At 34.5% G+C, this 27,177-nt stretch overlaps 1 protein-coding gene across 8 annotated transcripts in view; it reads right to left on the reverse strand.

The window, feature by feature from the left end:
- The window catches only part of Kcnt2 (potassium sodium-activated channel subfamily T member 2), a 394,041-nt gene that overhangs the window by 182,552 nt on the left and 184,312 nt on the right, over window positions 1-27,177 (reverse strand). For all 8 annotated transcript variants that reach the window (XM_087193836.1, XM_087193839.1, XM_087193837.1 and 5 more), the window contains exons 9-12: window positions 18,514-18,694; window positions 17,317-17,481; window positions 15,068-15,204; window positions 12,352-12,415 (exon numbers count right to left, since the gene is read on the reverse strand). In XM_087193836.1, the coding sequence (XP_087049962.1) occupies window positions 12,352-12,415; window positions 15,068-15,204; window positions 17,317-17,481; window positions 18,514-18,694 (547 nt within the window). The remainder of the gene's footprint in view (window positions 1-12,351; window positions 12,416-15,067; window positions 15,205-17,316; window positions 17,482-18,513; window positions 18,695-27,177) is intronic.

Genomic DNA, 27,177 nt, shown 5'->3' on the forward strand with positions numbered 1-27,177 from the left:
CTCTTGACTTGATTTACAAAGATTGTTGGGGGAGGATTTTTGCATCTATATTTACCAGGAATTTTTCCCTGCCATATCTTTGTCTGACTTTAGTATCTGGATAATACTGGTCTCATAAAATGAGTTTGTTACTTTTTTTTTCTTTTAAATTGTTTGGAAGAGCCTGATGTGGTGGCACATGCCTGTAATCACAGCAGTTGGGAGGCTAAGGAAGGAGGATCGATACAAGTTTGAGGCCAGCTTGGATTACATAGTAAGTTCGAGGCCAGCCTGAACTACATGGGAAGATCTTGGCTCAAAACAAACAAAATTTTTGGAAGACTTTGAGACTTTAACTCTTCTCTAAAAGTTTGGTGGAAATCTCTTATGAAATAATCTAGTCTTGGGCTTTTCTCTGTTGTCGACTTTTTAATTATTGCATCAATATTCATACTCACTAGTGATCTGTTCAAATTTTGCATTTCTTCATAATCTATACTGTGGCACTGCCTGTATCTAGGAATTTATTTCTTTGGACCTATCGATTTTTTTGGCACATAATTGTCCACACTGCCTAATGATTGTTTTAATGGTGACATTAAGTTGTAATGGCTCCTCTTTTGTTGCTGATATCATTATTTTAGTTGTTGGTGGTGCTGGTGGTGGTGTTACTAGATCTAGCTGAAAGTGTGCCAGTTTTTATTATACTTTCAAAAACCAACATTTGGTTTTGTTGATATTTCCTATCATGTTCCCAGTATGTATTTTATGTATGTGTGCTATAATCATTATCATTTTTCCTCCAATACATTTGTGCTGAGTTTACTCTTTACCTTATCCTTTATCTTTATCTGAGTTTATTCTTTATCTTTAGAATCTTTTTTGTTAACACATTACATTTCTGTCTTCAATGTATTCATACTTTAGTATTCTGTGACCATATTTGAAAGTTTACCCAGAAAAGATTTTTAATATATCACCTCAGTCACTGCTGTGTCTTTTGACATTGACTGATAATTTTTTCAGGTTACCAAATATGCTTCCTGTGCATATATAGTAATTTTCTTCAAGCCTGGTCAGGTTGTGTGTTATATTGTAGTCTTTTATTCATTCATTATCTTTTAACAAGAGTAGTTTGCTTTAGTACTTACAGATTTGCTCTCACCTATCAATTAAGTCTTACTTTTAAGCTCAGCTGAGTTATTTTTAGAGTACTTTTATTCTAGAATTCCTTTGCCCCTGCAGTTATACAGTGGCCTTTCTGGAGTATCTACTGATTTCCTGGGGCATTCAAAAAGGTCTCGCCACATTTTTTAGTTATAAGACTACTTTTCCTAAATGCGCATATGATTTAGTTTTTATTTTGCATCTCCCTGGTAATTTCTCTTTCCTAATTTTTAATAGTCTGCATAGCCTCATGTACTCCATTCTGCAATATGTGTGTTGTGTCATTTGGCAGGTTTCAAAAGGACCCCTAGAAAGACTAGAGGAACTGATTTATGCACACCTCCCTCCTCTTAGCATTCAATGCACTACTCCAGAGTTTGTTTTAAGGGTGATCTCAATATTTCCTTACCTTCACAGATCGTAGCCCCACACTCCCTGGTGTTCATTCTAAAAATAATTATTTTGTATAATTTATCCCGAATTCCAAACATTAGTATGGGAAAGCTATTTTACTACTTGCTGCTCCCATATGGCTAGAAGCAGAAGAATTTCCTGTTTACTTACAGACATGTTTCAGGTGAAGGTATTCAATAATCCACCAAAGACCACTCTTGTATGATCAACAATGACCTTCACCTTTCCAAACCTTCTGATCAAAAGCCTTTGAAATGTTCCTTCCTTCTTAAAACAAATCTTTCGCTCATTCTGTGGAGCAACCGTCTCCACTGGATCTCTCTCTTCCTTCATTATTTTTCTTTTTAAAACTTCTCTGCTGAATTCTCACCTTCTTTGCAACCTCTAAATCTTAGACCACAACTGAGTTTAGGACAAAGACTCCTCTTAACCAGCTACATTCATTCAATCCCTGTCTAATAGTCCTACCAAGCAGCCCTGTACCCTCAAAGTCTTCAGCATTATAATCTCATTGAAACTCTATATACATACAGCCAAATTTTTGCTTAATTTTTGCTTGCACTGGCACATCTCATAGACATTTCAAATTTCTGAAGCTGCAAGTATATCACCTTTCCAAAATTTGCTTCTTGGTAAATTTTCGATGTCAGTAAATGCCAGTGTATTACTTAAATTTAACCTAACCTAGCACTTACCATTGCCTTTATTTTTAAACTTAAATCCAATATGTTGGCCAATTATGTTAGCTCTGCTTTTGAAAGATATCCCAAGTTAATTACCTTTTGTCATGTCTACTACCACCACACTGATTTCAAGTCATTATTATTCTCTTCTAAATCACTCTTCTTGGACTTCTGATCTCTCTCTTCCACCCACAATGCAGTTAGTCTTTTTTTCACATAGTAATCAAAGTGATATTTTAAAATATAAGATAGGCCATGTTACATCTCTACCCAAACTTTATACTCCAAATCTTTAATGGATCTCTCTTCTTGAATTTTACTAAAAGCAGCAAAAAGAAATTTGATTGTGCCATCAACACTTTTATTAGAAATATTCACAGCTAAATGTCCAAGTTCACTGCTTTCAAGCTCTATTTCCATTCTACAGAACACAGGCTGGCCAACTCTTCTGCTACTTTGTAATAATGATAAGCTTTCCTCCAGTTTCTATTAACAACAAGACCAAACTTTTTTCTAGACATTCTAGTGCTTTTCTGTCGTTCACCACAAAACTCTTTCGTCATCTCCCCATTACCCAATCCCAAATGCATTTCTTCAAGTATTTTTTACTGCAGTACCCTGGTGCTAGTACCAAAATCTGCATTAGTTTTCTTTGCCTACTATAATAAAGTACGAGAAACTGGAAGATTTACGCAATGTAAGTTGATTGACTGGTAATCCTGAAGGCTAGAATGCTGAAATCAAGTTATTACTGGGCCAGTTCCTTCTGAAGGCTGTGAATTTGTATGGTTCTATACCATTCCTTTCACTTCATTGAAGACTGTTGTTTTCTTAATGTCTCCATGGTATTCTCGCTGTGATTTTTGTCACCAGATTGTCTCTTCCTGTAAGAACACTATTTAGTTTGGATTGAGGCCTAAAACAATGTCCGAATTTTACCTGTTCCTCTGTGAACACCTATTTACAAACAAGGTAGTGATCTGAGCTACTAGAAATTAGTAACTCATATGGATTTGAGGGACAGAAGATACAGTTCTATCCTGCTCATAATTTAATTTGACATATTAATTATATTATCCAGGAAGAACTATACAAATTTAAGAAGAAAGTGAACCAGGGAAAGTGCTTGTGTATCATTATTTAAATACTAAAAGACAGCTTTTTAAAGGTAGTGAAAAGAAAGGAGAAATCTACAGAGAATAAGAACACAAAATCAAATGAGCAAAAGAATAACATAAGAGAAAAAAAAAACAATGATAATTGAACAAAACAGAGCAAATAAGTAAGGTTAAAAATCAAAACTCATTGGCATTAGGGTTCCCGGATGCTCCTGCAATGAACTTGAGTAGCAGCAGCACAAAAGCTGGATCAGGGGTCTAAGGAGGTCTCAAGGTTGACATAGCGTGTGTTGCTCTTTTCAAAAAGTTACATGAGGAGGAGAAAGAAGAGCAAAACTTACAGGAAGAAAAGTGGATTAAAGTAACATGTACAGTAATCACACTATGAAGGTAAAAGTTAATGCTGTTTGATTTGTTCTCTGTCTTAATAATTAATAAGCTTTATGATTATATTTAAGCTAGTCTTTCACATTTTAAATTAATAATTCAATTTAAAATGTTAACCTTCTCCCACATTTCACATGGCTCTTCTTTAGTGTTCTCTTTAACACTTACCACTTACTATCTAATATTGTATAGACTTATTTGCTTAGCACATTGGTTGTCATAAAGTCCATGAGAACAGAAAATTTTTAACTGTTAGTTTCAGAACTGTATACTCAGCTGAAATGACAGTATACAGGTAATACAGCACTCCATAAATACTTGTTGAATGAATGAAGGAAGGAGTGGTGGAATGAATAATTAAAAACTGGCATAGTGTTTCACTGAAGAGACTTTTATTCTTGTATAGAATACTATGATCAAGACTGAGCAAGGCCGGGGATTTAGCTCAGTTGTTCCGCTGCCTGCCTCGCAAGCAGAAGGACCCGAGTTTGATTCCCGGTACCAAAAAAAAAAAAAAAAGACTGAGCAAGATACAACAAATTGTATCAGTTAACTTCCCATGAATCCGGAATTAGCTTGCCAAGGCATGTAAGCATTATACGGCATTGTAAAACATAAATCAATGTGTGATAGAATTGGTAAGTGGCAAATAGCAGATGTGTAAATAACTTAGTCACCCGCCCCTGAAATGTAATGAATGGTAACATGAAATGCACATCTGATTTTGAAAATTTAGAGAAGTGGGGAAGTGGCATAAGGAAGGAAAAGCAAAATGTAATCAAGTCACTCACTGGGTATTCAATGAACAATATGTACCTAGGTACACAATTCTAAATATTTACTGGAATCAATATTGAGACTCAGTCAATAGATAGATAATGGCACAAGGAATAATTCAGGTTATAAGACAAATAGTCAGTTGTAGATATCTACCGATATAAAAATGTATGTACCAAAGATCAAAATTGAAAAGCATAAAGTTGGGAATAAAAGTTAAAGGAAAGAGGAGAGAAGAAAATTCCATTTTCTTACAAAGCAGGGATATAAAAGGAATACAAAATAGTTTGATGGAGACAAAGTTGACATTCATTCGTTCTGTGTGTGTGTGTGTCTGAGGATTGAATCCAGGGCCTTCATATTGAGCTACATTCCTACACTTTTTTTGTTTTTGAGACACAGCCTCACTAAGTCACTAAGTTGTCCAGACTGGACTCCAATTTGTGAGCTTCCTGCCTTATCCTCCCAGAGTACTAGAATTATAGGCATATGCTATCATGATTATATTTGTTGGGAGCAATGCTACATAATTCTAGGGAAAAATCATTTGGTTAGCCTAGTTCTCTTGCCTACAGCCCAGCTACAGAATAACTCCAGTTTGGCCTCTGGTCACAACTGAGACTTTAGTGATCCAGTGATGCTGTGATTCTCCAGGACAAGAAACATCCTGGGAGAACAAACATCTGCTCAGTTCCTCGTTGTTCTTGGACTGTTAACATCTTGTTTGCCCGAGATGTACTGAGCTCTCTGCAAGCCTTCTGTTACACCTTGTTTATCCCAATGTGAAGTATTGAACTCTCTGCAAGTCATTTGTTACATTTGTTTCTCCGGATGTACTGAATTCTCTGCAAGTCATTTGTTACGAGGTACTGAATAAAAGGTGTGGTAAACTGGGGGCTTTTGTCTTTGCCGCCCAGAGCAGCCCTGATCAGACCCAAAGCTCAGCTTCTCTCAGTCTCATTTTTCTACCTTTCCTGTAATTCGCCGTGTGCTGCCGTGGCTCGCAGGAGACCAGGACTCACTGCAGAGGTTCTGGTAAAGTCCCCTTCCCCTGTCCCCTACATATATTCTCTTAAGGCATGGACTAAGGATAGGAAGGAGTACAACAGAAAGCTGATGTCTGGAACCCTGAATACGGAATTCTGATTATAATCCTTAAACAGTAGAACTACTTTCACTTGGTAAGTGTAAATAAAAGAGCTTTGAACAGTAAGCTCTTGTCATGAGAGGGAGTAGTTTGTTATATCAAGAGGGATTTTGGAATTGGACTAAAGTGGATAGAGATCAGTTTCTGCCTGTCTGAGAAATCTAATTAACATTTCTGAGCTTTGTTCTGTCGTCTACGAAACAATTGTATGAAATAAAACAATGTGCATAAAGTGCCTGGCCATATGAAAGCTACTCAATAAATGTCAAATGTGTTTGGTTCCTTTTTTCACTTTTTATTAAATGGACTGGGAAAACATGTAATAAAATATGCGTGCCAATAGTAGAAATGTTAATTTAAAAGCTTTAAAATTTTTTTATAGAAAATCAATACTATCTTTTTGATCTGTTATCACATTTAGAAAAAAATGTAGGCATTTTATAGACAAAATGTAGAGCAATACATATCATGTGCTTTATCCTCTTAAAATAAAACTAATCTAGAATAATCAGAAAGGTTTTTGACTCCAGTGAAACTATACTTAATGATTATTTGTAAAAAATGATTTCAGGCATTCAATATAAAATAATTAATTTATTAAGGTAGCTCCTATGTCATTTTTAAACTCATGAATACCTGTTGATTTTTTAGTAAACAATATAAAATTTTATTTGGGTACATACTTACTTTTATGAAATATTTTTAATTACAAAGCAGAGTGTTTTGTAATCCCTGTTAATATTGCATTTTGTTGTTAGTCAGATCTACCCTGGGCCGGGGATGCAGCTCAGCAGCATAGCACCTGCCTGGCTAGTGTGAGGCCCTGAGTTCAATTCACAATACCACCTCCCCCCCAAAGAACTCTCCTTGTCTTCTAATCAGAAAATCACACACAAAACAATTGTAGGGTTGGCAATGTTCCGCCTGATTTATAAAACTATTATTATTAAAGGAATAAAATAGCATATTCATTTAATTTTGCACACTGAGCAATAATAACTGGAAATGTACTTCCTAGAAACAGTGCCATCAAAATATTCCAAATATTGTACTATGTCAAAAAATCACATAAAAAGTGAATTTTCATAATGCATTAGAATGATTTGGAACCACATTGAGGAAAACTTTTAAAATATCAAAAAATTCAGCTGTACAAATATTAAAAGTGCATTTGTTACATACAACAGATTTCTGCTAGTTCAGGTGTGTTGTTATGGTTATGGTTAATTGCCAACTTCATTGTGTTGGATCTACCCATGGGATTAAGAAAGCGTACTTCTAAGTTTATCTGGTTGAGCTGAAGTGACATGATCTTGAAGTCCATATCTGGTCCCTTACCCCTTCCTCTCTGGGACTGTTCCCCAAGTCTGTTTCTAGCCTCTATGAACAAAACAGCTTTGTTACATCACACCCTTCTACCATGATGGGCAGGCCTCATAGCCAGCTGACCTCAGACTGAATCCTCTAAAACTGTGAACCAAATAAACTCCTCCTTTAAGTTGTGGGTGTCCAGTATTTCATCCTAGTGATGGGAAACCTCACTGACACATATGCATAGGTACAACCAGAAAATATTGCAAGATAAATGTGACCTATGATACATACTTTCTGATGTGTTCTATCTAAGGACAAATGTTTCGATACTGAACCTGAATCATTCATGAACCTGAATTCATGTCTGAATCATGTCTGAATCATGTCATTTCTTCATGTCATGGCATTTTACTCAATAATTTCACATATTTATCCTTGGAATTGAAACTAAGGGACAGAAAATTTCTTACCCAATTTTAACTATTTAACAAGTATTTATTGAGGATTCAATATAACTGATCTTATACTTTTGCTCATTTTAAAATAAAATCTATTTTTGTTTTTTTAACTGTCAGCAAAATATAAACCTATGCATATATCATATCTAATTGTTTTCAACACAATTTTCAACCCATGTTGAAGAGTACATAGCCTAAGAATGAGCTTTGACTACTATTCTTTGTAGGATGGTGAAAATATTTCCCCAAGGAAATCTTATATTCTTTTTATATGGCTGGGTTACATAATGTGAGCAAGCTTAATTAAAACTTACAATGTTTAGCTAACTGGAGGGACACATCAAAGTTCCATGCTTCATGGTCCTTCCAAGACATTCTCTGTGAACTGGAAACATGGAGAAATGACCATGGCACTGGCTTGATCATATTAAAAGGCAAATGAGTTTATTTTTCTCTAAATGAAAATATTTTTTTAAAAAGCTTAATGCATGTAAAGTAATGAAATTGCAGCAAGGTTAGGTAATCATAAAGAGGAACTATTTTTTCTCTGCATTTACCTACCTCCCAAAGGGAACCCCTTACTTAATAAGAAAGGTAACTAAAACAATTTGTCTGACCAAGCCCTCATGTATTCACTACAGAAGCTATGAAAACTAACAGTAAAAAAGAAAGTGAAAAACCAAACTGGCCTAGATATTTTGCAAGGTGTTCATTAGCTTGAGAAGAATCAAAGAGCAGCAATTTTAACTCTCCTGAACGAATTTAAACCAAGTGCTGGAGAAGAAGGCATGGAAACTGTTAGAACTATTTAACCAATCTCCAGGTAAAACATAATGTAGTATTGCTTACATTAGGGAGTATACCGAAACTTGCCTAAAAAATAATAAATAGCATGTGTGAATGTTCATTACCAAGCAATGCAGGGTTCTCTCTGCTAACAATGTTAGCAATTTAACAATGCATAATTTGTCTAGTTTTGTATATGCTCTCTAAATGTCTTCTTTGTTAGAGTGATTATGCCCAACTACAGGTAAAGATGGGGTTATTTTAACAAGATAAATGGTAGCCTATGTAAATATTCCAATATGAACACAATAGGGATAGTCGACAGTCTATTTTTTAATAATTCCTTGAAAATTTCTGTCTCTCAAAGGGCTGTAGAGATATTCATGAGTTTCTATACACACACATGCAGCAGCTGAGACTCTCCACACTGGCAAAGGAGCAGAGATTCAGTATATTTAATTCCATGTATAGGTGTTAGACTTTTTCTTCTTCCTTACACTTCTGTCAAGACATAAAACTCTATGCAATTACCAGCACCCAATGATACCCTCTTCATGTTTCTCTGATCAAGATTCCCTACTATGACAATAACATCCCTGTTTGGTTTCTAAGGATTTCCCTGCTCTCCCTAAATCCACCAACTTCTTACTATTTTGCTAAACTTCTCACAGATCTACAAAGCTACCACCTTCATACTTGTTTTTTGCAACCATAACAGCTATTAAATTCTACCTGTTTTACTACCCTTAATTTACCATATCTTCCACCATTTTCTTCTGAGTCACAGTTGTGAGTAAGACAATATTGTCATCAGCTTTGGGAATGAAAGCTGAATTTAAAATTACGTAAGTACACAAAAACATATGCATTTCGGATACAGTTATTCTTTTACTGGCATCTGACGGATGGATAAAGCTGACAGGAAGAGGAATCCATTTAACTCCTCATGACAAAAAGCTCATTGTTTAGATTCCCAAATTCTTGCCTAGAAATAATCATTTTTCAAATTCCACTTAATCAAAAATATTGTCAAAACTATACATGTATGCCATTAAAAAAGTAATTCTCTTAGTTGCACAAGATATAAGAGCACCTCCCCTCTCTGACCTATGGCATAGTTCTACTCTACAGGAAGTAGTCACTTTAGAGACCTAATACTGACTATTGTCTTATTTGCCTCCATATCTATAAATATGAATTCATTGCTATTTCTTGATTCTAGAATTTTAAATTTCATCTATTGGCTTCCTGTGATGGAATAGGAGAGCATAGCTTTCTTGACACACCCTCACCCAACCATATACTTTCCTTTCTTACATGCTTTGAATATTGTCCTATAATAACTTTGATGAGACCAATATTCAGTGGATTTATAGACAAGCTTACAGGAGCAGAGGCACAATAAAGTACATGGATCATCTTCACATTGCAAGGACAGAGGATCCAGTAGCCTTCCATCTAAGAAGCTGGAAGCCGCAGAACAAGAGGGATCAAAGATGCAACACAAGTCCTAAACTGAAGGCCTCAAAGTTTCCTGGAGTGGCTGGTATGAGTCTGTAATGAAAGGCTAACGAAACTAATCTGATGTCTATAAACAAAGCCAATAGCAAAAGATGCCCCACTCGAGCAAAACAAAGCTTTCCAAAGGAAGGCAGACTTCCCTTTCATTCCATTCAGGATGAGGCCTATTAGATGGTGCTACCCACAGTTAGGGCGAGTATTCCCCTTCTCTCACAATTTGGGAGCCTGCATGTCAACCATCTCTAGAAACAAGTGACAGATAAAAGCAGAAGTGTGATTTATTAATCTGTTGGGCATTTCTTAATCCAGGCAGGTAGATAATCACAATTAATGCCCAGAGAGTATCTCTCAATCAAATTACCCAAGTAGTTAACCTCTCTTCCAGTTTTGAGAAAGCAAATGGCAACTGAACATGTGGAGAAATTGAAGGTATACCTATCTCTTACAGAATAGCAACTATTTTTCATATACTTACTTGTACTCATTACCCTACTCTCTTATTACCCTTCTCTCTATTTTCTGAGATTTTTCTAATTTTTACTGCAGAAAACAGCCTGCTCCTGATTTGCTTCCTCTCCCAAACTAAGTTTCAACATCCTTCTGGCTGAGTCATTTGTACTCCTCTGCCACTTTCTACCTTCCAAAATTCTACTGGTGTTTTCTCAGCTACCAAATCCTTTGTCTTTAAGGATATAAATCCCTTTATTCACCGCCTGACAATTTTGTAGAGTCCCAACAAGAAACACAATACATTTATTTAACTTGAAGCTCCCATATTCACATTAGAAAGCGTATTCAAGAAGCCATTCCGTATTTATTTCCTAATGCTTTCACTTCCATCATTATTTGAAGGTCTTAAAGATACTGAAAGACTGCAAGTATTTCAAAAGAAAATTCCCACTTGAGGGACACAATATTCACAATTGTATAAGTCAAATAGTTATGGAAACATGATATTTATGGCTATTTTCAGTTCAAAGTCATGTTTTCTGTAAATATGTTTGGAGCACCTTTTATAACAAATCAATTAAGGAACTAATGTAGTACTATTCATAGGAACTGCAGGTGACATGGTTTAAATTAGAGCAGTAAATGTGGAGAAGGAAGAGTGGTAATTTTTTTTAATATATATGTTTTTTCAAAAATAATATTTTACTACTCTCCTATCACTTTTTCGGGGTGGATGCGCAACTATTAGATCTCTGAGGCTGCCATGACAAAAATATTCCAAACCGGTAGGCTTAATAATAAGCCTTAATAAGTTCCATTGAAACTTACTGTCTCACAACTGTGGATGCTGGAAGTATGAATTCAAGGCATTGACAGGGTTGGGTGTATGGATGATGTGTGAGGGAAAATCTGTATCAGGCCTTTCTGGCTACTTCAAGTTCACTTGGGGTTGCCCTTATACACAGGGCTCTCTCAAGACGTTCTTTTGTTACTCATATTGGATGAGTGTTCATACACTTAATAATTTTGATAGATTATCTCCCTTAAAATATTATCTTCAAAACATTGTCTCTAAAACATTATCTCACATTCTGAGCTATTGATGGTTGCTACCACAACATATGAATTCTATGGGGAAACAATTCAACTCATACCAGCTTTATTCAAAAGAAAGATGAGAGCATTGATTTAAAATTTATAAAAATGACTAAAGAGTTTTGGTATATTAGAATGAGGAAATCACAGAGTTTGGCATATTCAAGATTCATAGTATAGTAGAGTAGCATGTGGCTACCTGATGACGTAGAAACGATTAAAAAATATCTGTTCAGGGCCAGGGGTTTAGCTCAGTGGTTCTGCCACCTGCATTCCAAGTGCAAGGTTCTGAGTTCAATCCCCGTTACCAAATATATATATATATATGCATATTTTGTCTTTTGTCTACTCTCTGTAAAAGCTTTCAAGTGTTCTCATTTATCTACGCCACATATATAGCTACAGATCAGCTTATTGGCTTCGAAATGCATTAAGTAACAGCACTTAGAATAATAAAGCATTTAAAAATATTATACTCAATTTTTAAAAACAGAAGTTATAATTTAATAATTTATTTTAGTTATAAGCTTTAAGAATTTTGAACCTAAAAAAATATATCAGAGAGACACTGTAACTCAAATGTTACCAAAATTAGATGTATTTCATAACTGTCTGGGGATCTTTTTTAAATATACAGATTTCTGATCCCTATCCCAGATAGGTTGAATAGAATTTCTACAAATGTATATTTCTTACACACTCTGCAGTTGATTCTATTGCAGACTGCTGGGTCCATCTACCTCAATTTAGTGTTGAGGAAATTAATTATGTATGTAGGACTTATTTAACACACAAGATAAAAATGGTCTACTTTTGTTTTAATTTGATTAACAGAAAGCTAGATAAGTAGAATTTACTTCAAGAACACTTTTGCTGAAATAGTACCACAATTCATCTTATGTTATGAACCTAATAGCTAAGAAATATTTTCTACCCTTTAATAAAGTTTTCAGTTTGCCAAAATTTACAATTGGTAAATTTTTAAAAATCAAATTAATAAAAATCTTCTAATGTATGGAAAGTATAATTGACTAAAGGAGATTTTAGAAACTTACAGATGATGTTCTATCCACCTCACAGCGGCTGCTCAGAATAAAGCAAGCTTCAGCATCATCCATCCTAAATACAGACAAAAAAACAAAACAATCTCACACTGAAGAACTGTAGATTATTTGAAAAGATAGTATTTTAACCCTTGGTCCATATAGTACATGTAGAATATGTGTATCCTTAGCTTAAAAGAAAGTTGAATTTCATGACTATGTTTAATAGTGAACAAAAGATATATAGACATATATATATGTACATATATATCACAGTGGTTTATGAATGAAATAAAAACTTCTATTGTCTTTTCTGGTTATATAGTTTCATATATAAGCTTTGCACAAATTAAGGAGGGCTATTGGCCTATATTTCATGGTTAATTACATTTCAACTTCATGATCCATTAAACTACCAAAGAGTAGAGAGTTGCTCAGCATTCATAAATCAAACTCTACCGTACCCTCATATTTTCTAGAGATGATGCACTGTCTTGTTCCAAACCCCTTCCCCTCAAACTAACATTACATATTTCCTAAACTTCATGATAAAGAATATGCTTTAGTGCTTGATACAGAACGTCTTATAAGCAGAAGAATGTTTATTTTCAAAATGAGGAATGATTTAATTTTCTGGTACACTGTGATAAAATAAACCCTTTCTAAAAAAAAACCCACATTTTTCTATGGAAAGATAAAATGTCCATGAAATTAATCCAAACCAAACAGTTCTGAAGAACACTGAGTCATGAGCACTAAGATAATATGAGTATTGGATAACACTTTCTAAACATTATTTTCAACAAAGCAATTCAAAACTCATGCAACTGACCTTCGGAACTTGTTTGGAGAATTCTACTCCTTGTTCCTTGCATGGGGAATTGTGTTGAAGAATGTATTAGTTAACATTAAATCCTGTCTTTTATATGAAATATGGATTAGAAATGAACATAAAAATGGATACTCTACAACACTAACTTCTTTCTTAACTCAGCTCTTCTAGTATTAGCAGCTGGCTACCTCTCTCTTTTTCTTTCTTTCTTTTTCTTTCTTTCTTTCTTTCTTTTCTTTCTCTCTCTCTTTCTTTCTTTTTTTCCCTTTCTTTCATTTTTATATAGGAATGTTTCCTATAAAAATGATTGATGTTACTGAGAAATCACTTTAATAGTACTAATAATAAATTGGTTATGTTAATTTTAAATAATTTCCAGTTTAGTTACTAACAACTCAGATTAATTTCTTAGACAAAAAAAAGCTTCCACATATTATACTAATTTATATAGAAAATACTATGGACCTTACCCATCTTTATCTTGAGAAGAAATTAATTCACACAATAAATTAAGCATAATCATTTTCCACACAAATTTATATAAAGGTCCATATATTAATATCTAAGCAAGATTCCTCTAGGGCACCCAAGTCATGGTATAGATAACACATTGTGAACACCCCAAACAAGGGTTTACTTGAGGTACTACGAACATCTGATGATTTCTAGAAATGTCTTATGTACAACAGCATATATGAAATATTTAATCCACCAAAAATACTAGCATAATCTCTGAAATATTAAATCAGGTATCTACCATTCATTACAGCCTCGTAGCTTGGGGTGACTGTTTTGTTTCAGAGATAAAAATCACTGAAAAATCCCTAAGCTAAATTATAAACCAGATGTTATTTCAGAGTTCTTGACTACTAGACCATCCAGTCATTGCTTGAATGGTCAAGCAACACAAAGCAACATTTTGCTTTGTTTCCATTCTTTCCCTTCATGCCATCTCTCTCTCTCTCTCTCTCTCTCTCTCTCTCTCTCTCTCTCTCTCTCTCTCTCTCTCTCTCCCTCCCTCTCTCTCTTCCTCTCTCTCTCTCATGCACACACACACGCACATGAGTGTGTGAATGGAGAGAACTTGCATAGGAACACACACAATAATATACAGTCCAGAAGAAAGAAATAAAAAGAGAGGAAGGATGAAACGGATGATAAGGGAAGAGAAAGGAAAGGAAGGGGAGGGAAGGGGAGGGAAGGGAGCCTTTTCAGTCTATAAAAGCATGTAGGACATCTCAAGTATAAACATGAAGACATGCTGAAAACTTTAAAAGAAGCAGAAATCACCCAGCAAAGCCACTTTCTAAGGATTTCTTCTGAACTAAGGGCTGCTGTTTTGCTGCTTTTCCATCCGCACTTTCACACTGCTCATGTGGTAGGACCCCCATGACCTGTGACCAATGGTTACAACTCCACAGCCCTAAGTCAGGTTGGCCGGCACATGCACAATCCCAAGAGGGCATCTCAGTGAGGCCTCTAACTCTTCAAATTTAAACCCTGGATCACTACTTTGACATCTCACATAATGCTCAGTCCAAGATTTTGATTTGTGGAATACAAGTGGTACTGAGGAATTTAGAGCCAATTCTAGTATAATAGTGAGTGTGGATGCCTCTGACATTTCTGACAACTAATCACAGCATGTTGCATGGTGGGGACACACTCTGTGGACCATTTCCACCCTAACACAATGCTAGGGAAGATGAGGAAATGTGCTGATTTGGGACATTTAACATTTTAATTTGACCAGCAACAGGACTGAAGCTAACATTCTTACTCAAACATGCCAAAATAAATCTTGCAACACTGAAAATTGCTAAAATTTAATGGTGAAAAAAAGAAATTAAAGCGTTCAAAATTACTGTAAGATAGAAAACAGGCAAGGATACCTACTTTGCTCTCAATAGATCCTGATCTTTAAGGGCTGAACCTTGAAGGTAGATAACTCTTTGGGACCACATTGGAATTTGTAGCACCCTTCGAACTTGCACATCCATTTCAGTAGGACACAAAATCACCACATAATAATCCTATTCAAGACAAAATGGGCAGTGTGATAGAAATAATAATGCTTTATCTTGTCTTGCAAAAGCAAATAAAATACTTAAGAACATTGTGAAATATGGATGATGAATTGAAATGGACTCTTACTAATAAATAAAAGTTTACACTTTAGGCAGGAAAGGAGTAGCAGCACGCATTTGTAATCCCAGCACTCTAGGAGGCTAAGGAAAGGGGAGCTCAAATTGCAGCCCAGCTGGGCAACTTAGCAAATTGCTGAGACCTCGTCTCTATGTAAAACATAGAAAAAGAGCCTAGGGTGTAGTTCAGTACGAAAGCCTTGTGTTCCATCCTTAGTACTGAAAAATAATCACATTTAAAACATAGGCATTTATTAAGGGCCGGGGATTTAGCTCAGTCATTTCGCCACCTGCTGCACAAGCGCAAGAACCCGAGTTCAATCCCTGGTACAAAAAAAAAAAAAGCACAATAAAACAGACATTTATTAAATATAATTATAGTATAATAAACAAAACTGAGACATATACAAATCTCAAAAATCATTGATTCTAACCTATTTGTAATACCTTTGTATCATAAAAGTAAATTAACAGTGTTTATACTCTGAGTACTCTTTCAGCTATAAAGTGTTTAGTCATAATTAAAGACTCATCCTAAAATACACATTGAAGACCAGGTGGAAGTGTTTAAGAATCAATTCAGACCTCAAGTTTTCATCTTTCACATTAACACTGTGAGGGCTCAGCAGTAGGGCAAGTATAGGTAAAACCCTGGGTTCAATCACCAGCAGGGCAAAAATAAACAAACTGTGATGGTGATTGACAATCATTCAGTAACATTATGAACAACTAATTTTCAATAATTTCTGATGAATATTTGAATAAGAATTAATGGAAAATACAAAGTAAATAAGACTTTGAAACCAAAATATTTACAATATATGGTCCTTTGGAGAAAATACAAAAGTACTCTAAATGATAAAATGGTTTAAAGTAAACTAATCTATAAGAACAGAAATTAGTAAACATTCACTAGTTTATTGCTATGGAATATATTTAGTGGAAATTTTTAGAGTTTTAAGAATTCTCTGTATACATCCTAGACAAAGTTAATTATTGTGAAATCAAACTTTTCCCCCAAATAGATTTTCTTGATGCCTTAAAATGAATAAACTGGAACTTATGAAAAATATTAAGAATCTAAGATATGAATAAAGAATGCAAATTAATTTATATGAAGACAAAGAAATACATTATATGATTTAAGAATCATTAATAAATTGGATTATTTAAATATAAAATTACAGTATTTAAAGAAGTCTCCAAAATATTCACAACTCTCAATTATATATTTTGACCTTTGTTTACTTTTTTAGGGGAAGGATAACTAGATATGCTCTACAATGTCTTGTTCTGGATTATTCAATCTCTTGACACAATTTTATTGCAAACCTATAAGATGAATAACTCTTTGTTTTTTGAACTGAGCTAACTATATTATCAGGAAATAAGACCCCTAACTCTACATTTCCTCACAATCCTGGAAAGTAGAAGTACAAAGACTTCATCTGCATAAACAAATGAAGAGCTGAACTCAAGTTTTCATCTATTATTGTCCAATTTTCGATCATTTACTGCTCATATAAATACTCCACTCCAATATTACACTTCAAGAAACAGACAAAGAAAAAATTGGAACTTCTAGACTTCCACATTTCCATAACTAATATTTCATATAAGTCTGCAGTATTCAAGTGAGCAGATGATATTGAAATGGTTTCTTCATTGTTTTATTATATTTTATGTTTCATAAAAATATCATTTATGCTTTATCCAAGGGATAAAAGCAAACCTTTAATTCAAAGAAAATTTTTCTTTCCAACATTAACATGATTCCATCTGTCTTTTAGTGTAGATACAGAAGGAAACTCAAGATACAGTTTATTCTTCCAGCATTTTTTCTATGTTCCTGGTTATATTTGTAGTTCTTCATTTATTCTTTATAAATTGGCTGTACAAATAAAAATCCTACATAATGCAGGCTCCACTGTTCGTTAATTGATTTTGACAATATGTTGGTAGGTATGATCTAGCATTTTGCATAATATAATTCAAACATACCTGTAGTCTTGGGTGAGCATAGAATTCATTTAAAAAATCCATAAGCAAGTCAATCTTCAGTGAGCTGACACACAGAACAACATGCTTTTCAGTCTGTGCTCTATGTCGACTGTAGTTTCCACCTGACTTTTGTCTCTCCATCCACAAATATGCCAACTGTTCAAACTGCAAAGTATTTTCACATGTGAATGAAAAACACCAGACATGAGAATTTTTAAACATCAGTGCAGTAGTCTACTATGACATATATAAAATTTCTTAGATAAACTCACTGAGATTCAAATAATCAGTGATCCTTTCAACAGACTTACATCGTTTATGCAGAGGCTATAAATGTACCCCAGGGGCTTCAGGACTTTAAGGAAACATAGTAACATGATTTTGCCATTATAGTGTATCAGGTCACTAATGGCTATGTGCATCTGCTCTATATCCGGCATGATATGAGAAGTCATGAGCTGAGAGATACAGAAAAGCCTCAGAAGTATTTCTCCACATTCATGTCTCATGTTTTGCCTACATGTCCTGCTGTGGGAGATAACCAACCTTACCACACATTCAGTGCTGCATTTTAGCTGTACACAAGTCCTAACCTGAGCTTAATGTCAGAAATGAAGGGATAAGAATGGGAAGGTCAGCTGTGTAACTACCCAGGGATATTTAAATGCCCTACTGCCAAAGTTGTGTAATGATCATGTAAGTATAATTAGCTCTGGTGATATCCTGTTTCTGAGTTACTCACTCGTGGGCATCCAGGGCTCATTACACAAAAGGACTGGAGATTGCTTCTACTTTTCTTTAGTTACATTTTATATTGTTGTCTCTTTGCAACCCCTTCACTTATTGCCCCAAATGCTGCATAATGTTTACATACCATGTCTATATTTTGTCTTAATTGATTCACATCGACAATTAATTTTTAAGCCATTGCAGTTCACGGTTTTTAGGTATATATTCAAGAACTATGAGAAATGAATCTGTCACAAATTTATTTCCTTAGTCTATTACCCTAAAATTTACAGTTATATTTTCACTTAATTAATATAGTTAAATACTCTACAACAATTAAATATACTAATAGTATGCATTAGCATATTATTGTTAGCGGAATAAACCACCCTGTATTCTTACTAAATGTAGAATGTTCAATTTTACAAGACTATACATTTCTATAAAATTTAACAAGATTACCTTTACCTGTATTGGCAGAACCACAAGAGCAACACAGATCATAGCAACAACAAAAAGCTTGGAGGACCATGTTTCCGGAGTGACATCACCAAAGCCCACAGTGGAAAACGTCACAATGCAGAAATAAAGGGAGTCAAAGAGATTCAGCTTCTTTCCTATTCGTTCTAGATGTTGGATTCCACAAATGCTAAAGAAACAAATATGCGTTAGAATTAACATGTGCAAATTGGACACATTATTTCTCATCATAGTTCTTTTGAAATCAAAAGCCACTACATACAGCTATTTAATACCTAGTCTTTCATACATGACAGTGTTTCTCCCCAAAAAAAGATGTTAAAGCTTTCTTTTCATCGTATACTACTAACAAGATATAGTCTTATTTTAATTAATTGCCAAAAATGTTAACCAAAATATCACAAAGTATATTTCAGTAACATGTAAAATAATTAGACTAAATATCATGGGTAACACACAAAGATAGCTAGAACATGCAATACATATATAGCTAAAAGGATGTGCTAGAATATTTGGCAGTATTTAAGGGACTGAATGGCATCTCCTGACCGTATGCTAAATTGAGAAAAGACAGAAATGGATTAAAGATGGAATTTCTAACCAAAAGAGAAGCAGAACATAAAGATTTGAAAAATTCGCAGCCTGGCCAGATTGTGTAGAATAAAAATGGTCTTCGCGAGAAAACACCAAGGATGGGAGATGAGTCTGAATAGAATGAAGGCAGATGCTATTCACGGAGACAATGGAATAAAGGCATTTGAGAGCCCTCTGGGATTGCCATACCTATCAGGCCGAAAGCGCCAGTGCCTAGAGTAGAATGCTTTCAAGAAAAGGGCCCAGGTGTGTGTGGGTCTTCTGGGTTTGTGCATTCTGGCACAGTATCCCTGAGCTATATCATAGGTATGGCTCACATGGGCACGAGGGCACCCCCAGGAGGCCCACGTGTAGTTCAGGCTGCTGTTCCAGAGGAAATGAGTAATTAAATTGGGAATATTCACATGGCACTAACTCTGCAGGTGTGCAGAGTGCATGAGCTATGTAGGAATGCTATGTGGGCTTCAAAGGATGTCCTGGAGAGCCATGGACCCAGAAAGAGCCATAGGGGTGGAGTCACAAATAGAGCAATACCTAATATAAGTAACTTCCCAAGAGACCCCACTGTCAAGCCACAATGTGCAGTGCCAGCGCAGAAGAGCTATAGCCAGCAAATTCCAACTTGGGAAGGCAGTTGTGTGACATGTACCCAGAAAATCCATGGGCCTCTCCAGGGCCTTGGGTCCTCTAAACTCAGGATTTAATATTTGCCTTGGTAGGTTTTCGACATATTTGGTACCAGAGCATGTTAGCACTTTTTGAGCTATTAAGATTAAATAAATGCATTTTATATGTGAGAAGGGCATGAATATTGAGGGACTAGGGATAGAAATGTTCTTGTGTTACCACTTCCATGATTCGTCTTGAAACTTAAATCCCCAGTGCAACAATATTAAGAGATTGAATCTTTAGAAAAAATTAAGATATGAGCTGATGCCTCAAGAATAGGAATAATGATCTTATAAAATGGCTAAAAAGAACTAGCTAGGACTCTTCTTGCCTTTCCACTTTCCATCCTGTGCAAACATAGCAACAAGGCACCATCTTGAATACAGACGGCCTCACCAGGCACCAAGTCTATAGCACCTTGTTCTTAGACATCACAGTGCCTGGGACTGTGAGAAATAAATGTATGCTGTTTATAAATTATTCAGAATCAAGTATTTAGTTATAGCACCACTAATGGACTAACCCAATAATGGAATGCTATTTAGGAAAGGAAGGAGGGTGAGAGGGAACAAAAGAAATGAAAAGAAAAGAAAGGAAGAAAGGAAGGAAGGAAGGAAGGAAGGAAGGAAGGAAGGAAGGAAGGAAGGAAAGAAGGGAGGGAAGGAGAGCAGGAAAGAAGAGAGGGATGGAGGGGAATCTACTACTGGTTTATACATATTACAACACAGACAAACTTTTAAAACTTCTTGAGTGAAGTCAGATGCAAAAGAGCACATGTTTCTGTTTATGTGGAATCTTCAAAAAAAGACAGACAGCAGATTAGTAATTTCCTGAAAGTGATACTGGAAATGTGGTGATGAAAATGTTCTAAAACTGGATTGTGGTAATGGCTGCACAAGTCTGTAAATATGTTAAAATATATTGAATTTACACTTAAAATGCATAAATTTGATAGTGCATATGTTATGCTTCTATAAAGTTCAAAAAGCTCAGTGCATGCGTTTGGACACCCACTATAGCTTCTGTCTACAACAAGTGGGCAGTAGAATTATGACAACCATAAAAATTAAATTATGTTCAATGTTTAAGTACCAGAATTCCCTTTTCTAGTCTTTGTAGATAAGTTTCCAACTTCTCTAAGTTAAATGTCATAAATACTCAATTGTCTTAAATCTTCTTTTGTAATATCAAAGTATAAGCTGATGAATAGTTAGATGGAAGGATAGCGATACAGGCAGGTAGATCAAGAGAGAGAAGGTTGAGTGTTTATCACTTTACTTCTGAAGTCAGAACTCTTCAATTTTTTTAACTCCAAGTGTCCAAAATAGTTTAGCAACATTGCTTTGGAATTTTGTGTAAGTCACAACACACAGAAACCAATGAGTTCATTCATATCTGTTTATTTGCTCAGCTGTCATATTACATATTTCTGAAGCTATTCCAATGACACCTCATGTAACAGAAGACAAGAAACCTATGGCAATAATAGATATTTCTATGGAGTTGGTTCTTTTTAAATTTTATCTCAAATAAGATGTATTTAATAATGTAAACAATATGCGTAACTTATTATTTGCTAGAAAATGCAGTGAAAAGGACAGTAAGATACTTGTGCTTAAGAATTCAAATGTTATCTAAGATCTTGCTATATTTTGCTTGACTACCCATAGAAAATCAACCAATGACAGTTAGAATGTTCATTCCCTAATTCAGTCATGAGTTATCTAAACCTAAATTAACAGAGAAGACTTCTAGCCTCCTACTGTGCTTACTAGTTTTCAGTTTGTCTAGGCTTTATTCTTTTTGAGTCAATTATCTTTCTATCTTTCTTCTGAGATTACATGTTCTCTGTGTTGAAAAGCCAATGGAATATATTACTACTATGAATAGTAGTAGTAGTTCCACAAAATCATGGAATTTAAGATAAATACATAAAAGTCAATTGTGATTTTTTATGATAGAAGTAAAAACTCAGAAACTGAAGTTAGAAGAATAATACCATTCACTATAGCATCAAAATATTAAACTAGGACAGATACGACAAAAGATATTAAAGGTTGAACGCTTTAAAATATTGCTCACAGAAAATGTTCAAATGTTTAGGTTGAAATAAGAGTGGAAAAATTTAGAGTATTCATAGGATCAGAAGTTTAGACTTAGCGTTAATTTTCTCTAAATTAATTTATAAATTCATTCAATCAAAATTCAAGGTTTTGATTTTTAGAATTGATAAATCAAACCTAAAACAAATGAAAATTAAAGGACCTCATAATATCAATAGTAGTTGTCAAAATAATTTAGTAAAAGAACAAAAGTTGGAAGATTAATATTACTTAATTATAACATTCATTATAAAGATATAGTAAAGGACCGAATAATCTTAATCTTAGTTGCCAAAATAATTTAGTAAAAGAATAAAGTTGGAGAATTAACATTAATTGCAAGATTTGTTACAAACCTATAGTAACCAAGATGGAGGTATTAACATAGACAAATAGATGAGTAGATAAAAGAGAAAGGTCACTGCGATGTCTGTGTGCTAAAAGAAAAGAAGATGGGCTCATATCTCACACCACACACAAAAATGATCTGAAATACATCAAAGAGCTAACGGTAAAACTCCAAAATACAGAATTTCTACAAGAAATGTACAAAAAATTTTCCAACATTAAGGTAAGCAGAGATTTCTTGCATAGCAAGATCCCAAAAAAGTACATAATGGTAAAGTGGAGTTTATAAAAATAAAAGTGTTTTTAAAATAACTTTTTCTATGTCCATATTTTCATTATTTAAACATATCCAGTTCAACCTCAGGTTCAAAAACATCAGTGAATTCTCTCACAAAGAACACTCTTGGACTGGGGATTTAGCTCAGTCGTTCCACTGCCTGCCCCACAAAGCTCAAGGACCCAAGTTCGAGCCCCAGTACAAAAAGAAAAAAGAACACTCTCGGATTTGTGGTATAACAGATTTTTTATAATATGTCAAAACTTCAAATCTCCTTAATTTCATCTCTCCTTTGCAGAAATGAAGAGAATTAAGATGTGCTATGTGTACATAGCAACTATACACAATGAATATGATCATTATATAGTGGCAACATGTACTAATAAAAATAAAAATTAAAAAAAGAAATGATGTTACTCATCTCTAATAGATGTGAAGTGTGTCTCCACATCCTTGAATCTGAGGAGGTTAATGCTTTGATCAATACACATGGTACAAGTGACACTATGTAGTTTCAAACACTAGGCCTTAAGAGGTTTTACCAGCTCTTTCTTTTTTCTTGAAAAGCTTAAGCCATCATACTGTGAAGAAACAGTACAGCCTACTGTGGACCACGTGGTAAGCGAGCAGCAATTTCCAGACTTGAAAGAAGGGCCATTTTGGATCATTCATTTTTCAGGGTATTACATGACTGAAGTTGAAAGAGTAATTGGAAGTGAGACCAGCAGAAAAACTATCTTGGTCATCAGCCATAAAATTTTAAGAAATAATAAATGTCACTGTTTAAGCAATTTAATTTGGGAGTGGTTTGTTTATTCAGCAATAGATACTTGGTACATAGAGAATTGAAGACTCAATTACCTTTCCTTAGTATTTTGTTTATTTATCATAACATACCACACTTGTCCCCTGTACATCTACTTTTGTCCAATCTATTCTTTTCAGTTGAAATTCTTCTCTTTGCAATCCATACTATGATTCCAGTTTTTTCGAAGCCTGGTTCAAATATGACCTTCCTCATTAAGCCTTCCCTGAACCTCAAGTTAGAATATTGCTCCCAAATTCCTGGAGCATATGTAGGTCATGTCCTACGTAGCTAAACTTTTACGAGTATATCAATTTTTAGTGTTTAATATTTATCACCCATACTCAAATGTTATCTAGCTTGATGACAATAATTATGCCATAAATATATTTATTCCCTACAATACTTACCACAAAGAACATACAAAAATCACTGAAAACTGTTAACTGAACAAAAGAACAACTGCTTAATTCCCTCTTAGGTAATCTCAGAAATACTTCATGCATAAGTTTTAGTTTATTATTGCTGTGTATCAAACTCTCCAAAACACAATGCCTTCAAACAATAATAGCTTTAACATTTCACACAATTCTGATGGTTGGATAAGATATTTCTCTGGTTTTTCTGAGCTCATTTATGTGGCTGGATTCAGCTAAAGAGCCTGGCTGGAAGGAATGGTTCCTGATGGCCTCAGTAGTGTGCTTGACAGTGTTCATTTCTGTCTAGGGTGGCTTTGTTCTTTATGCATCTCTTGTTTTGCAGTAGGCTGGACTGGCTTCCTTACTGTTATCAGAGCAGGATTCCAAAAGGACCAAGAAGGAAATTGCAAGTCCTCTGAAGATCTAGCTTTTTTCTGCTCTATTCTATTTATCAAAGTAGGTCACAAGGTCACCTCTCATTGAATGAATGTAGAAGCAGACTCCATCTCTTCGTGAGAAGAGATACAGAAAATTACTAACACATTTTTCAATCTACCAAACCACATAAATATCTATCATAACATAAAAATGTTAATAAGATGAATATTGTTGAATACATTACTATTAAAATTTTTAATTTCCTTGACACAGTTATACTTAAATCCACACTGAAAAGAACTTTACAATACTTTTTAGAATCTTAATGTAAATTGTCATTAAAAGGAACTTTGCTTATTATTATGATATTCATGGATAACAAGGCCATCACATTTTAAAATGATTCAAAAACATGGATAAATTTATAGTTTTTTATTTACGTACACAACTAAAGTGGACTGTTAAGAAGAATTACTTTGTAACTGTAGATTACTGTGTAGTATGAGCATTTTAATAATATTAATTATCTTACTCCATGAACAAAAATATCTTTCTATTTATTTGTCATCAATTTTGTTTCATCATTGGTTTATAGTTTTCACCTTGTTGATTGAATTTACTCTTAAATATTTCTTAATGCTGTTACAAATGTGATTGTTCTCTTAATTTGTTTTAATACCTCATTGCTATATTATTAATGCATGTATGTAGACTTTGTAAACTGCAACTTTATTGTATTCACATGTCCAAACCAAATCCTAATAGGTTGCAGGTGGGGCTTTAGAGTTCTCTGGATATAAACTCATGTCATCAGAAAAAAGAGACAATTTCACTTCTTCTTTTCCAGTGTGACAGCCTTTTATTTGTTTTTCTTACCTAATTACTCTGGTACTGACTTGAATGAAATGGTGAGAGTATGTATCCTTGTTTATCCCTCACCTAAGAGGAAAAGGTTTCAATTTTTCACCATGAGTATGGTGTAGCTGTGATCTCATCATCTTTACTCTTTGCTGTGTTGAGGTACAGTAGCATTCAGATAGGGGTCCAGTTGGAATGAAAGGTTTAGGACAGTCTCATATCCTGTCTACCACCCCAAACTTAATCTCTTAAAAACAAAGAGTAGGAAGATAGTTACCAGAGATGAGAGGGAAGAGAGGGATAGGGAAAGAGAAAAATGTTGATCAGTGAGTACAGAATTTTAGTTAGACTGGAGGAGTAAGTTTAGTAATCTGTCACACTGTGTGACTACCTGTTAATGTATTATATATTTAAAAATTACTAAAACATGCTTACCACACAAAAAAAAGATAAACTGGTGAGGTGAGGGCGATGTTAATTAGCTTGGCTATGATGTATATATAGATCCAAATATTGCATTTTGTTACCTCTTAATTATACATAATTTGAAAATTAAACAAATATTTTTCTTAATAATTAGTTTTTGTAATAAATAAATATATTTCTTCCAGCCGAGTGGAAAAAAATTCAGGCATAGAATGCTTAAATATTCAACCCAAGAACAGAGTTATCCTTTTAAAGTATAGGTCAAATCTTCTGCCCTCTCCATTCATACTAAATATGCTTATATTGTGCTCACTCTAAAAATCCCAAAGCTTCTGGCTCTACTTTGATCTTATGTTCTAATAGCACATTGTAAGTTGGGGCCTTCTAGTCACACTGACCTCTGTGATATTCCTTCAACATACCAGCTATATACCTAACTCTTTCCTTAACTCCTTTCCTTAGATTTCTAGTAGACACCTTAGAGTTCACATGTCCAAACCAAACCCTATGCCTCCTCTCAAAACTTGTTCCTCCCAAACTCTTCACTATACAATCAGTAAATCTACACTTGCAGTTGCTTTAGCCAAAAACCTGGACGTATTCTTCCTTTTTTCTCACAACTTACATCCATGTTCTTAGCAACTCTACTGTGTGTAGCTTGATAATATATCCAGAATCCGCAATGATGATTCATTATCTTTGCTGCTACCACAGTAATCTATGCCACTATCATCTTCTCACTACACTGTAATAGAATCTCCTCCCCTTTCTCCAACAGCCTATCAATATAGCCGCCAGATTAAACTATGAAAATAAGGGTCAGAACATGATATTCCTCCACTCAAAATCCTGATATAGTTACCCCATTTCACTTAGACCAAAAGTTTTTCTTCTTTTATTTGTCCCATTTCAACTTCTCATTGTGTCCTGTAAAGTCACTTTCTGTTGTTCTTCCTGTGGCTGACCCTTCCCCAACTATGTTGGCATTATTGTTTTATGACCAACATGCAGACAGGTCCCTGCCAGAGGCCTTATCTATCTCATCTATGATATTTTATCATAATGCTTATTCTAAATGGCTGGAAAGTTCTTGTTGTAGATAGTCTCAATACTAACATTTTACAATCTTCAAATCTTTGCTCAAATACCACCTTATCAATGAGACCTATGCTGATCATCATATGTAGTAGTACACTACTATTTTGTATGATTGATCTTTTAAAATAGTTTATTGCTTTATAATGTTTGGTACCCAGTGTCTGTATTCCTCTAAAAACTGGAGGTCAATCAGGGCACAGAGGCACTTGGTTTCATCATTTATAAACAATAAATTTTCATTAAAATGTATCAACCGCATAATAATGTTCATTAATATATGTTACATGAATAAATAAGGATCTAGACATAAAATACATAGATCTCACCTTCTTATGGCATGTATAAAATAAAATAAAAATAATTTATGAGAGAAAAATAAAATCATGCAAGGTTTTTGCTTTAACTGTGGAGTCTAGTACAATTAAGTACTATGATAAAATACTGGTCAAGCAATGAAATTGGACTCATCTTACATTTAAAAAATCAACACAAAAACTTCAATGCATGACTTTAAGAACTGCAGAGAAATCTAAAATGATCACAATCGTAGCCTAAGAGAGAAGAATAGTAGTTCTCAGGGGCTGGGAAGGATGTGTAATTGTTGCTCTATAATACAGTTGCATTTATGTAAATGAGTAAGTTCTAGATATCTGTTCATAACACAGACCCTATTGTTAA

The sequence above is a fragment of the Heterocephalus glaber genome, unplaced genomic scaffold (genome assembly GCF_053883595.1).
Source record: "Heterocephalus glaber isolate CG9 unplaced genomic scaffold, H.glaber_assembly_v1.0 deba00001600, whole genome shotgun sequence".
Classification (NCBI taxonomy): domain Eukaryota; kingdom Metazoa; phylum Chordata; class Mammalia; order Rodentia; family Bathyergidae; genus Heterocephalus; species Heterocephalus glaber.